The sequence below is a fragment of the Panthera pardus genome, unplaced genomic scaffold (genome assembly GCF_024362965.1).
Source record: "Panthera pardus isolate Hobbes unplaced genomic scaffold, ASM2436296v1 HiC_scaffold_7, whole genome shotgun sequence".
Classification (NCBI taxonomy): domain Eukaryota; kingdom Metazoa; phylum Chordata; class Mammalia; order Carnivora; family Felidae; genus Panthera; species Panthera pardus.
Genome location: NW_026527002.1, coordinates 75078530 through 75091810, shown reverse-complemented (window position 1 = coordinate 75091810; position 13281 = coordinate 75078530). Strand labels below are relative to the sequence as shown.

Genomic DNA, 13281 nt, shown 5'->3' with positions numbered 1-13281 from the left:
GCTCGAGGCAGCACATTGAAAAGGGCAACCAGCCGCCTCCTTCAGGTCGCACTTTGGTTTTTACCAATTGGCGATATTTGGGGTGCTCACGGCCACTGTTCTTTCAGGCTTACTGGTTTTCTCTCCGCATCTCTCTCTAACCAGTCGCTGCAGGAACTCTACGAACGGGCTCCGAGGAGGAGTTTGCTTGTGCACCTGCTATTACACGGGGAAATACGCATTTGTTGACCTCCTCCTTGTGTGTGGGGTTGTGGGGGGGTGATCATCCCAAAGCCCCCTGTGGCCCACGGCCCTCCCAGTACAGTGAAGACACAGTCAAGGGGAGACTTCAGGTTAGGTTCGGCCGAGGGGACACCCCCGCAGATCAGGAGGGGGCGAGGAGAGGAAGATCTGGGCATTTATTCTGTCTCCTCTGTTTTGTTGTAGAGGGTTGGTGATGTCGCCACCTGTGGCCACGCAATCAGGACGTGGGCTTTCCGGAGGTGCTCTCTCCTGGCCGTTCCATTGCTACTTCGTCCCCTGTGCCTGCAGGCTCGAGGGAGGGGGGCCTGAGGCGCTTCGCGGTCTCTCTCCTACCCCCTTAAGCCCTGCCCACACCTTTGTAAAGAGTCCCTCTATTAGATTTTCCTTAAATTTCCCGTTTCGAGGGTGCTACCCAGTCCTGCTGGGGGCCTGACTGCTAAGGAGCTGAGCTGTAGAGGGGGGGACAGGGTGTGGGGGGACAGGTGCTCCGAAGGGCTACGGGGCGTGTCTGTGATGACGCCTGCACAGCACCATTTAGCTGGATCAGAACCGCTGTCACTCCAGGAGCTAATGAGCAGTGTCCATGCCCGGCTTCCCCAGGGTGGCGGCCGAGTCCAAAGGGCTGCCTCGAGAAAGTGCCACAGAGCGGGCAGCGGAAGCAACAGGAACTCATTTGTTCTCAGCTCTGGAGGTAGAAGCAAGATCAAGCTGTTGGCACGGTTGGTTTCATTCTGGGGCTGCTCTCCTCTCCCTGGCTAGTAGGTGGCATCTTCTCCTCCTACGTCACCTTGTCTCCCCTCTGCGTGTGTCTGTGTCTCAGTCTCTTCTTTTTTTTTTTAATTAAAAAAATTTTTTTATTTATTTTTGAGACAGAGAGAGACAGAGCACGAGCAGGGGAGGGGCAGAGAGAGGGGGGAGACACAGAATCCGAAGCAGGCTTCAGGCTCCGAGCTGTCAGCACAGAGCCCGACGTGGGGCTCGAACTCACAGACTGTGATCGTGACCTGAGCTGAAGTCAGACGCCCACCCACTCCTTTTAAAGAGACCAGCCACTGGGGTGCCTGGGTGGCCCAGTCGGTTAAGCGTCCGACTTCAGCTCAGGTCATGATCTCCTGGTTTGTGAGTTCAACCCCCCTGTGGGGCTCTGTGCTGACAACTCCGAGCCTGGAGCCTGCTTCGGATTCTGTGTCTCCCTCTCTCTCTCTCTCTCTCTGCCCCTCCCCTGCTCGTGCTCTGTCTCTCTCTCAAAAATAAACTTAAAAAAAAAAAAAAAAAAGACACCAGCCCTCTTGAATTAGGGCCCACCCCTATGACATCATTTTACCTTAATTACCTCTTAAAAGAGTAGTCTCTAAATACAGTCACATTCTGAGGTACGTGGGGGTTAGGGATTCCACATATGAATTTCGGGGGCACACTTCAGCCCATGAGAGGCTGTAAGCCCCTTCAGGTCAGGGACGGTGTCCTTGAAGCTCGGTGTGCCCAGGTGCCCAATTCCTGCTTATCTTTTGCTGAGTCATCTGAAGCCAGTCCCTTCCCCCGGAGATCCCTCCTCTGCAGGGTGGGGGACGGCTCTCAGCCTGTATCAGTCCTCTAGAGGGGACGAGGTGACATCCTGCCCTTCTCCTGTTTGCCTTTGGGGACGGCCATGCTCCATCTCAGGATCCAAGCAGCTGCCGGTCCCAGGGGCCTGGCCAGGTGAGAGCTTGTGCGTGGGTCACCTTTCACCTTTGCTTGGAGCTACGGAGGGACGACCCAAAACAGCCACCTGGTGACAGTGGTCCGGGAGAGTTAGCTCTGAGTGGAACAGGGCGACCCCCATTTCCCTCTGTTCTCGTCTCTCATCGCGACCACACGATCGTGTGTCTAGCCTGCTGTTTCCTGCCCTTCCGCCTTTTGCCCAGGCTGTTCCTTCTGCCTGGAGCAGTCTGCCGGCTGAACACCCCAACTCCCCTTGAGTCATGCCTTCTCGTGGTCTTCTGTGACGCCTCACGCTGGGTTACGTCCTCCTGGCTGTTAGTCCCAAGCTCTTCTCTTTTCCGCAGGCTGCACATACCGTGCTCTTCTCCTTATGCACCGTTCCCTCTTTCGGTGGGAAATTCTGGAGGAACGACGCTGTGACGTCTTTCGTGTGCCCTTAGAGAACGCTTTTGGCAATTGGTGAGCACCCCATGAATGCCTTAGGAGTGAACGAAGGAACAGACCTTTTTTTCATAACGAATTCCTCCCAAGTGTTACTCCGCAAACATCCTGACAGCCCTTTCACTTCCTTAAGATAAATGGCAGGTTCGCTACCGACTGGTTTAGCCGTGTGGGCTCAGACCATCCCCTGATGGGGGGATGATGGGGGGGAAGGGGCGGGGCAGGTGTACAGAGGTGAGTCAGGTCCTACGGCTGGCCTGTGTGAGTGCCCTGTTCCACAGGGAAGACAGGTGCCTTAGCAGGTGTGGCCCAACACGTAAGAATCATGGCAAAGGGCTGTGAGAGTCGCTAACTCTGCCTGCGGAGTAAGGAAGGCTTCACAGAGCAGGGGATATTTGGTCAGGGTTTTGAAGGATGTAAAGGAGTCCAACGGGTGGAGAAATGTGGGGAAACTATTCTAGACATTTACAAAGGCCTGAGAGAGTTCTAAAGAGGCCTGGCTTCCTTAAGAAATGGTGACTTGGTGGGGAGGGGGGGTGGGTGGCACCTGGGTGGCTCAGTCGGTTAAGTGTCCAACTTTGGCTCGGGTCGGAATCTCACGGTTCATGAGATCGAGCCCCGAGTCAGGCCCTGTGCTGACAGTTTGGAGCCTGCTTGGTGTTCTCTCTCTCCCGCTCTCTGACCCTACTCGGCTTGCCCTCTCTCTCTCTCTCTCTCTCAATAAATAAAACGAAAAGCACAGTGGTGACTGGTTAGGTGAGGTGAAGCTGGTCCTGTTTGACATGAAGTGGTCGCTTGTACTGAAACGACAGGTGCACTGGGGGGACGTCCACCCCTCACTCTGGGGCCTCCCGTTCCACCAGCATGTGAGCTGTGAGCCTGTGAGCAACCAGCCTGGGTTTGCGGCTGAAAAGGTGCACGTGAGAAATGGAGAGAATTGTATTAGAGCGGGGAGTCTCCTGTCTCCTCCTCTCCCTCCAGCGTCCAGTGAGGCAAGGCAGAAGGCTGGTGGCCCCAGGACTGGCACTTGAACTTGGGCTCAGCATTAGCAGAAAAGCAGCCAGCCGCTTCCAGTGGGGCCGATGCTCTCGGCAGCCAGCCCCGCGGATGCCGTGCGAAACCGCGGGGCCGCGGCGAGAGCCCCGGGGTCGGTCAGGCCGGCAGAGTCAGTGGAATGTGGCGTCTCACAGCGAAGCTCTGGGCGGGGCGGCTCCGGCCGTGACCTTTCGCTAATTAGGTTTCCTCTCCCACTGCCGCTCTCGCCACACTGCGGGCTAAACACATAGCCCACTGCTTCTTGTCCCGCCCGGCCTGCTCTGTCCACTCCGCGGGGACTCAGATGAACGACGGCTTCTCCCCGTCTGACGCTGCTGGGCACTTGTTCCCTGGAGAGTCCTTTGGAAGCTAAAGAGGGGGCGCCTGGGGGGCTCAGTCGGTTAAGCATCCGGCTTCGGGTCGGGTCATGATCTTGCGGTTTGTGAGTTCGAGCCCTGCATCGGGCTCTGTGCTGACAGCTCAGAGCCTGGAACCTGCTTCGGATTCTGTGTCTCCCTCTCTCTGGGCCCCTCCCCCACTTGTGCTCTCTGTTTCTCAAAGATGAATAAACATTACAAAAAAAAAAAAAGAAGAAGAAGCTGAAGGGGATGATGGAGAGGCCATGCAGAAAGGCCTGGGCTACTTGCAAGGGCCTGTTTCTAATCCTGAGACGACACTGTGAAAGGCCTTTAACCCTTTGTTCATTGTTGTCTCCCTGCCCCGTACGAGGGTGGTGAAGGCTGCGTGAGACATAAACCTCAGAGGGCTTAGGAAATTCTAGAAGATCGGGCCCATGTTGTCACCAGCATTTACTTGGTTTCATTCCCACCATTCTGGCAGCAGCTAGAAGCTTCACGTCCACAGCGCGTCCCCCTGGTGATCATATTTTCTGGGGCTCGTGAAAGTTGATAACGAGAAGGCTCACTAAAGGGGACTGGGGGGCAGGGAAGGGGGAGCCACACAGGTCAACGTCGGTTACAAAGGAGTGTCAGTTACAGGGAAAGACCGCATGGTCTCCCACGGGAGATCGGCCACGGCTTCAACGCGGCCCTGAGAGACCCTCACGAGCCCTGAACCCCTGCCTTCCTCCTGTGGACCTTCCTTCAGAAAGACCCCTCCCAACTTCCTCCTTCTCCGAAAAATAACATTCCTCTTCTCCGTTTGTGGGACTTGCCTGTGGTCTGGCCGGAGCCTGCTCATCCCGAATTGCAATTCTCTGCTATTCCTGAACAAACCCATTTTCGCTGGTAAAAAAGGCCATCTTACTTGTAAGGTTAACAGCCCCAAAGGGTGCGTGTGGTCTGAGAGGTGCACGGACCACGGGGACGAAGGCCTGCACGGAATATTTGACTCTGGGATGCTTGGGGGAACACCTGCTTCCTTCCACCTCCAGGGGCCCCTGCGTGATCCCCTCTGCGGTCAGACCCTCCCTGGCTCGTCCTTCTTGGTGCCGTTTGCTCCTGCTTCTGCTTCTGGAGCTGCCTCCTGGCCTGTCTTCTCTGATCTAGATTCCAGTCACCCTGAAGGCCTTTGCCAGGTTCCTTCTTTCTTCGTCAATAAGCCCCCCTTGGTTGGAAGACAGACCGGAGCCCAGCCAGAGGCCTATCTCTCTCATTCCCCTTCTGCTTCTGAGAAGCAAGCTCTGCGCCCCACCTCAGGCAAAGGTGGGTGATGTCCCACGTCTGTAATCTATTGCTGTCCGGCAAAACCTCCAATTTCTCACAATTTCGTGGGCTGACTAGGCCCAGCCAGTGGTTCTTTTGTGCCACGTGCAGTAGCCAACGTCCGTCACGTGGCTGCATTGGCTGGGGTGCAGCTGGGACTTGAATGTCCAGCAGAGTCTCTTGTCCTCTGGCTTTTCTCGCCACGTGACCTCCGTGTCTGGTATTCTAGCATGAGCTTCCTTACAGCCTGGTGGCTGGCATCCAGGGAGACCCGGTGGGCAAGTGCCGATCAGGCCTTCGCTAGTGTCCCGTGGGTCGAAGCGAGTCACAAGGCCAATCCCAAAGTCAGTGTGGGAGGGGGTCACACGAGCATGTGATTGCAGGGAGGCATGGTTCATTGGGGGCCACTGTTGGAGGACTTCCCACAGACACTCTACAAGTGTCCTTTCTGTTGGGCCTTTACAAGAACAGTGAAAACAGTGCATACCTGTGTGGCTCCAGGGTCTGGTGGCTTAGCCTCAGTGGTTCTTTGCTACACCTTCCTCCCCACAAGACCTTGCACAAAGGGCCAGCCCCTCTACAAAGACGTTCTGCACATTTGCAGCTGGAAGCGATGGCTGTGTACCGGATCCTCCTCCGGGGGCTTTTTCAGGCCTCAGTTACGAGGAGTTTCAAAACAGTATTAGGATCTTTCGTCGTTGTTGCTGACGTGGGCCCGAGAAGCCATCTAGTTAATCCCTGGTCCCCCAGCACCGCCATGTAACAGGCGAGGGAGCTGAAATCCACAGACCTTAGGTGACACAGTGGGTTGGTGGCAACGCCTGGATCACCACCCCAGCCCCTGACGCTCTGTCCAGGGTGTTCCTCTGTATGCCCGGTGCCTGGTGTTGCTGTTTCTTTTGTCCCAGACGGACCGAAGCTACTTGGCCCAGCACAGCCACCACGGTGCTCACGGCACTTCCGGACCTTTGCCTCATTTGCCTCTCACAATTTTCCGATGTGGGATCAACACCTCTGCTGCCCAGAGAAGGACAGCACGGCGCAAATGTGTCTCAAGTCCTACAGCTCCTGTCTAACACAGCTAGGACCGGAACTCAGAGCTGGGCCTCCAAATCTCCTCCCTCTCCTTTCTTCTCTAAAAAAGCATTCTGTTCACATGGACGGACATGCAAACTGTTTCAGAGGAATGTTCAGTGGAAACTAAGTCTCCCAGTGAGCCCAGATCCCTAGGCACAGACATCCTCACGACGCTGTCCGCTGCATCCGGTTTCTTTTCTGTATTTGCAGAGATTCTCTATGCGTGTGTAATCGTGTTCATGCAGATCTTATCAAAACTGTTCACAAATGGTAGCCTGGTCCCCACACCGTCCCGCACGCTGATTTTCACTCAGTGGTGTATCTTAGAGGGCACCCCTTACCCATCTCTCTCTCTCTCTTCATTCATTCTTTGAAACAGTGTTTCCATGTTGGGTAAGCCAGCTCTGTAGTCAAGGACACGCAGATGCCTGTGCTGCTTCATAATCTCTTTTTTCTCTCTTCTAAACATCTACAACAGTGCTGCTCACACCACAGCCACAAAAGAAGTGTTTAATTATGCATTGTTCCTTTTCTTCACCTCCTGGGGCCACCCCCAGTGTGCACCCCTCCCCCCAGTCCCTTCCCTTCACTCCACAACTGTTTATTGGGCCCCTGTGATGAGCCTGGCACTCTGTTAGCCTCTGGCAGTGCTCCTGCTTTTCCTTCTTGTTGCTGGGATCCAAGGCCACACATACCCCCTTCTTTCACATGGCCCAGTTACTGCTGCTTGTGGATGGCTGGAAGAATGTTTATTATACTTATACAGCCTTTGACTTTTTTGTAAACTATTCAAGCACAACTGATACAAACTTAAAACCTTACAAGTCATATCTCCTTAAACATGCACACATTTAGCCAAATTGCCATTTCAGTATAACTTCTAATATAACTTCTAATATATGTCTCATGTAACTTCTCTTGAATGCTTTGAACACAAAAGTTTTTACTGTACCCTTGGCCTATTTGTAAAAATCGTAATGACTGATTTGACTGATTTTTTTTTGTTGTTGTTATTGCTATCAAGCTTATTTTTGTACTTTTCCAGGATTGCGATATCAGACCCAAAAGAGAGAGGTTATCTCTTTCCCAGGTGCATTGAAATCACAGCTTTGGGGTCCCTGACTGTTGGGATTTTTAATTGGACACAGAACCCTTCAAGGTGACTCAAAGGGGAGCAGGTGTTTGCTGGTTGGGGTGCCCTCTCTCAGATCAGGTTCAACTGTCATGTCAGCAGGACTTACCAGCCAGTTCTCGTACAGTAGATCTTCATGTACGGTAAAGCTCAGATCCATCATGTTCTGCCTCAGTTTACAGCTAACTTCATTTCGCATCCTTAGCATTTCGCTGTACTTGGTAGGGCCACATGGCAGCGGAATCTGTTAGCCGTTCTCCTAGGACATTTGCCTAATCCATTAACGTGCAACACCAATCACTGACTCGCTGGCCTTGACCAAGCCCTTCCTGGTTTGGGTACAGTTTTGACTCTTTCTGGAAATTTTTAACACACTCGTAGTAAACTTACCTGCTTATACAGATGTATCACTTCATAAACAGATGAGGAGAACTTCAAGTAAGAACAGAACCCCATATATGCCAAATGCACCCACTTAGGAAACTGTTCTGTTTTTACCCTTTCTTGAATTATAATACACTTTGTAATTACACCTGACTTTTCCTTTTTTATCATTACAGTCTCACGCCTCTCACAGGCTCAACTTGTTCTCGTAGGTCAACCACCATAGACCTGGCTCCTTTTTGTGACGTGCAGGGAAGAGGGACCACCTCGTTCTCTGAGCTGACCACTGCCTTTCAGCAAGAGCCCAGCACACTTTTTGCGGCATCCTGGTTTTCTGGCGCTAGCCTGGTGTTTCAGGACGTTCCAATTTTCCCTGCTCCCAAACGCAGACTCAGCTTCTTTGAGGGAGCCCTGGCTACTGCTAATGAAAAATACTATTGAGATCAATATTTAGGGGCTGAGGGTACAGGCCGACTGGTGAGGGGGCAGCACCCGATGGCCACAGAAAAGACAGAACTCAGAAAACATGTTCCTAAGGTCATAATTGTGTTCACACTGAGACTGCTCATATCGTTCTAAATATTACTACCCCTTTTCTTTTATACAATTTTAAATGGATTTTTCTCTACGGTGTGCCTATTTAGATTTTTAATACGTCACTCAGACTGTGATTATCCCCAGCTCTGATTTTATCATTGCTGTGTGCCTCAAGGCCCATTATTTGGAGGTCACCTGTATGTATCCTTTATCTAAACCTGCTTTCAAGAAGTGTCTCATAAAATTATGTATATATTCTCTTTTCATGTAAATGGATATTTGTCATGTAGATATGAGATATAATTATAAAATTATTGACACAAATATATTCAATTACAGAGATTACTTATTATGTAACTAAAAGCCATTTCATGTTCGCTGATAAACTTCTTGACACAAATTCTTTCACGTGCCAGCCTTGAGGGGCTGACTGCCACCAAAGGGCCAGCTGGGAAGCTAATCGCCTCTGGGAACCATTGTGGAAGTAGGGTGCCATTAATTATATAATTTTGAGCAATTTATACTTAATTCTACTAGTGTTTCTTCAATAATTGAAGCCATTTTGAGATATTACTGGCAAATGAGAAGAAGAAAGATGTTTGCTCATTGAAAATGTGCAAATCCAGCAGAGTGATGGCTGAGCTGGGATGGACTGATTTCTCCACTTGCAAATGTGGTCCCATAGAAAGGGGAGTCTTTGTTGTTTCCATATGCTTGTGGCCAGGCCAGTTTTCAGTAATGATACATGTTCAGTGAATTTTCTTTGGATAGAGACGGAAGAAAATGCCGTGAGAATAATAGAGAAAATCGTAGCTGTCCAAATAACGAACTCGGGACCGTCACCCGTAACTCACAACTTCTTTTTTTTTTTTATTTTGACATTGTTAATATTCTGAGGCAACTTGGTTTTCAGATAAATTCTAAATTGCTTCATTTCCAAAATTCGTTTTGGTCACAACATCCAGGAACAATCCATCTTCTAATCAATAACTGACATTTAAATGCACCTGCAAGAAAGCAACCCAGCGCGAAACCAATATTGTCAGCAACCAGAACAACCCTAGTTTCCTGACAGACATTGATTCACAGCAAAATAGCGATTATTGTAAATATTTATAGTTCTAAAAGGAAAAGCTCATCAGTGCAGCGTGTTGAGATTCCAAATGAAATCGCTGATGGGCTCCACCTAGCCATTTATTTGTGAGGTCGGATGCGATGGGTGTGTTGCGGCAACCTTGGAAGAGCAGTAACCTTCCAAGAGTCTTGGAATTGGCTCTTTGGGGGCACGGTGGGTAGTTCGGGCACGCCTCTGGTGGTGACGTGGTAGAATGGGAAGAACACCGGGTGGGGAGACACTAGTTCCACACCTGGGTCTTCACTGGCTTGCTGTGTGATCTCAAAAAGCCACATAACCTCTCTGAGCGTTGCTTTCCTCATCTAGAAAAGAACAATAATCATGTCTGTCCAATTTAACATCCCTGGTTGTTGTAATGATGAAAGAAAAGGGTGGGGGAAGGAGATATCTCTGAACATATATTTAATGGACTGGGCAAATGAATGTGGGGTCTCATAAGGACTCTTTATCTCTCAAGAACAGGGTTAAGGAGCAAGACACATGGTTCCGGAGAAATTTGATGCGTCACCCTATAGCTCAAGGTCCCTGGGAGTTTTACTACTGAAACGCAGGTGACCTGGGAACGAATGTGTTGCTCATTCAATACTACTGTGCAGTAGGAGGTGGGAAACCAGCATGAGAGAGAGAGAGCGAGCGCGCGCGCGAGCTCCGAGTGGCCTCTGTGCACCTGGTGTAGCTCACGGACAGATAAATAACTGTCAGGGTCCTTTCTAGTTTCCGGAGCCGAAGGGGCGACCTAGACGAGATGGAGGTTAAGTTCGTGTCAGGCAGTAACATTGCTATGTAGAAAACAGGGACTTAGGATGGTTACTTTGGACGGGGTGGTCGGGGAGGGCCCCCGTGGAGATGTCACTGGAGCACTGATCCGAGGCAAGCGGCAGAGCGGGTCCCCTCCGCATCAGAAACTGAAAACAAGGTCATCACATCTCAAGCAGACAGGCTGCTTGCAGAAGGAAGCGCCAGACTCGGGAACGGGAGCGAGGCGTGCTCACACGCAACTGAGACTTTGTGCGGGACACTCAGGTCGGAGGGCAGTCGCTTTCCCGAGGTGGCTCCAGGCTGCTGAATTCTGGCTGCACCACCCGGACTAAATCGAGCCGGGTACCCCCAGCGGAGAGCATCCCGCTCTGCTACGGGGACACTGAACCTTGAAAGGGAGGCGGCTGTAACCTCCCCGACTGACAATTTAGTAAACTCACACCCAGGGAAGTTAAGCCGCTGTCCCAGATTAGTTAGTAAAGGGCAGAACGGGGACAGGAACCCAGAACTCTCCTTGCACGTCTAGCCCGGTGGCTCCACGTCAGGTGAGTCCAAGGATGCACAAACAGGTAGATCTGCTGGCTCCGGGCACAAATGGGAAGACTCCCAATCCTGCGATCCGCACTCCAGGCCTCTCGTTAGCTCCTTCCCAGGAATGGCTCAAAAAGCGGAGCGGTGGAATCCGCGGAGCGGGGTGCCAAGCGCGGCCGCCGGCCCGGAGCATGCGCACTGGCCCGGCCCAGCCTAGACGCGCTCCGCGCTGGGGGAGGGTCACCCGAGGCTGACGTCCGCTACGCCGGCGTCAGCGCCCCGTGAAGAGGAGGGCGAAGACTCCATCCGCCATGTTGGATGCCGCAGATTCGCCATAACCTCGCCGGCTCTTTTCTTAAAAAAATAAAAATAAAAAGCGAAGCATCAGCGGGGCGCCCCGCCTTCTCGGTCGGCGCGGGAGGGGGCCCGGAAGGGCCCGAGGCTTTTTTTTCCTCCGCGGTGGGGGCGTTGCCATGGAGACGCGGGCGGCAGGTGAGCCGGGCTGGGGGTTGGGGTGGGGATGGGGTGGGGGTGGGGCACGGCGCGGCGCGCGGGAAGCCGTTTCGAGTTTGGAGTCGGGAAGAAGCGCGCGGGCCGCCGGGCGGCGGAGGGATCCGCGGCCCAGGGCGGAGAGCGGACGTAGCGGCGTCCTTCGACGGCACGTTCAGTCGTTGGTGGTATCCCGCCGCCTCGGGGTTTTATTTAGAAAAAGTCACGAGCGAGCCAGCCGGAGAGCGAGCGAGGGGAAACTGCGCGCGCGCGCGAGAGGCCGTTTCCAGGGCAACGGGGAGGGCCGGGCGCGCGCCCCGGAGACGGAGCGCAGGCGTCCTGGCTGGCGGGAGGTTCGAATCCCGGCCTGTCCACTCTGGCCAGCGGCGCCTGGCTGGGGCCTCCTTCTTGCCGGGCCTCAGTTTCCTCCCCTGTGAAATGGGTAGCTCCTTTAGACCCACGTAGAGACAGGGTTCGACCGAGCTGCTGCAGGAAAGCTTTGTGCCCTGTAGAGGGAGCCGTAAACGCCAGGGAGTAGCGTTGTTGCTGCTGGTAGCGGTGTGGCAGGCAGTGATCCTTTGCCCGCTATCTGCCGCCCAGCTCCTGAGGGCCCCTGTTCCTCACCCTCTGAAGTTAAACTCCAATGCCACCTCTTCCAGGCAGCCCTCTTTGGCTTCGCCGCCGGACCAGCCTCTCCGCAGACTGGCCCCAGTAGGTGTCGGATCTAAGAGACCCTTAACTTTGAGCACCTGTGGTTAACAACATGGTCCACACGCCGGCACTGACCTCAGGCTTTTTGCTGCTCGGTTCTCCGGGCAATTCTAATTCGTGTGTCATTTGCCGATGAGGGACAAAGGTTCAGAGAGGTCAACTGCATACAGCTTGAAAATGACAGAGTTGAGGCCTTTAAAAAAAGTCCTCTTCCTCCAGTTTGGGAAGCAACCCAGACGTGCGTGCCTGCCAGGCTGTACTTCCGTCCCCCCATTGGTGCTTGGCCTCCGGTCCGTGCTCGGGCCGCTCTGGGCCAATGAGCCACCAGATCTGCCTCTTCCAGTCCTGTTTCCTTGCCGAGCCCGGTGACCTTTCAGAAATGCAAACTTCATGGCAAGGGGCTTACGCTCCACAACTGTCCCCTCTTGGCTTCATCAGAACCTGGCATCTGTAATGAGCGTCCCCAGCTGAGGCTGGAGAAGACACCCGAGCTTATGTGTGCTGGCCATGGGGTCGGCCCCGCCAGCACCCCGGGGTACTCTACCCATCTTCTTCGGTTGAAACCAGAGCCTTGCATGGCACCACTCTCTGCATGCCAGGGTTGGGTAGAGAGCCGTAGACCCTTGGTCCCCTCCTCATCCTGTAGTTGTGTCAGATCCTGGGGTGTGTGCAGTGGACCCAGAGCGAGTGGTGGGTTCAGGCCCCCCCGAACTGCGCCTGCATGCCTTCTTAACCTAATGACAGCTTGGTTTGTCGCTTCCCAAATAATTCCACTTCGGCTGATGCACAGAACGAACTGCCCACGTCTCCTGTTTTGGAGTTGACTTAACAGTGTTTGAAAAGAAGCCTGGGTGTCTGCTGCCCTTTCCTTCAATTTCCAGCTGTAATAAACAGAAGAGATCATGTTTCTAAATGTATCAATGTCAACTTGTGATCAGTTAATTTCTTTTTAAATTTTTTAAAAATTGTTTTATTTTTGACAGGGAGAGAGAGAGGGAGCACGTGAGTACCCAAGCAGGGGAGAGGGGCAGAGACAGAGGCAGACACAGAATCTAAAGCAGGCTCCAGGCTCCAAGCTGTCAGCGCAGAGCCTGATGCAGGGATTGAACTCGTGAACCCTGAGATCATGAGCTGAGCTGAAGTCACACGCTCAACAGACTGAGCCACCCGGGCGCCTCATGATCAGCTAATTTCTGAAGAGAGTTTCCTGTTTTGCCTGGGTTTTAGGTTAATTTAGGGGAAGCAGTACAATAAATGATAGCAGGATGGATACCAGGATGGACTTGCCTGTGGTCTAGGCAGGTTTTTGGTATAAACCAGCTGAGATGGTCATCACAGTCAATTGGAGATCTATTACACATCACTCCCTTCTCAGCCTTTCTCATTTACCTGGTAAAATGGTTCCTGTTTCTTTTCTCCCCTTACCTTATAATTTACGTAAC

At 52.8% G+C, this 13281-nt stretch overlaps 1 protein-coding gene across 5 annotated transcripts in view; it reads left to right on the top strand.

Annotated features, from left to right (window-relative positions):
- ZFAT (zinc finger and AT-hook domain containing) overlaps positions 1 to 13281 on the top strand; it is a 286033-nt gene that overhangs the window by 84865 nt on the left and 187887 nt on the right. For 2 of the 5 annotated variants that reach the window (XM_019459789.2, XM_019459788.2), the window contains exon 1: positions 10517 to 11131. The exons of 1 other annotated variant lie outside the window; for it this stretch is intronic. In XM_019459789.2, the coding sequence (XP_019315334.1) occupies positions 11113 to 11131 (19 nt within the window). In that variant the 5' untranslated portion in view covers positions 10517 to 11112. Of the gene's footprint in view, positions 1 to 10516; positions 11132 to 13281 lie in introns of those variants that run through there. 2 more of the 5 variants (XM_019459783.2, XM_019459784.2) reach the window with 2 other exon arrangements.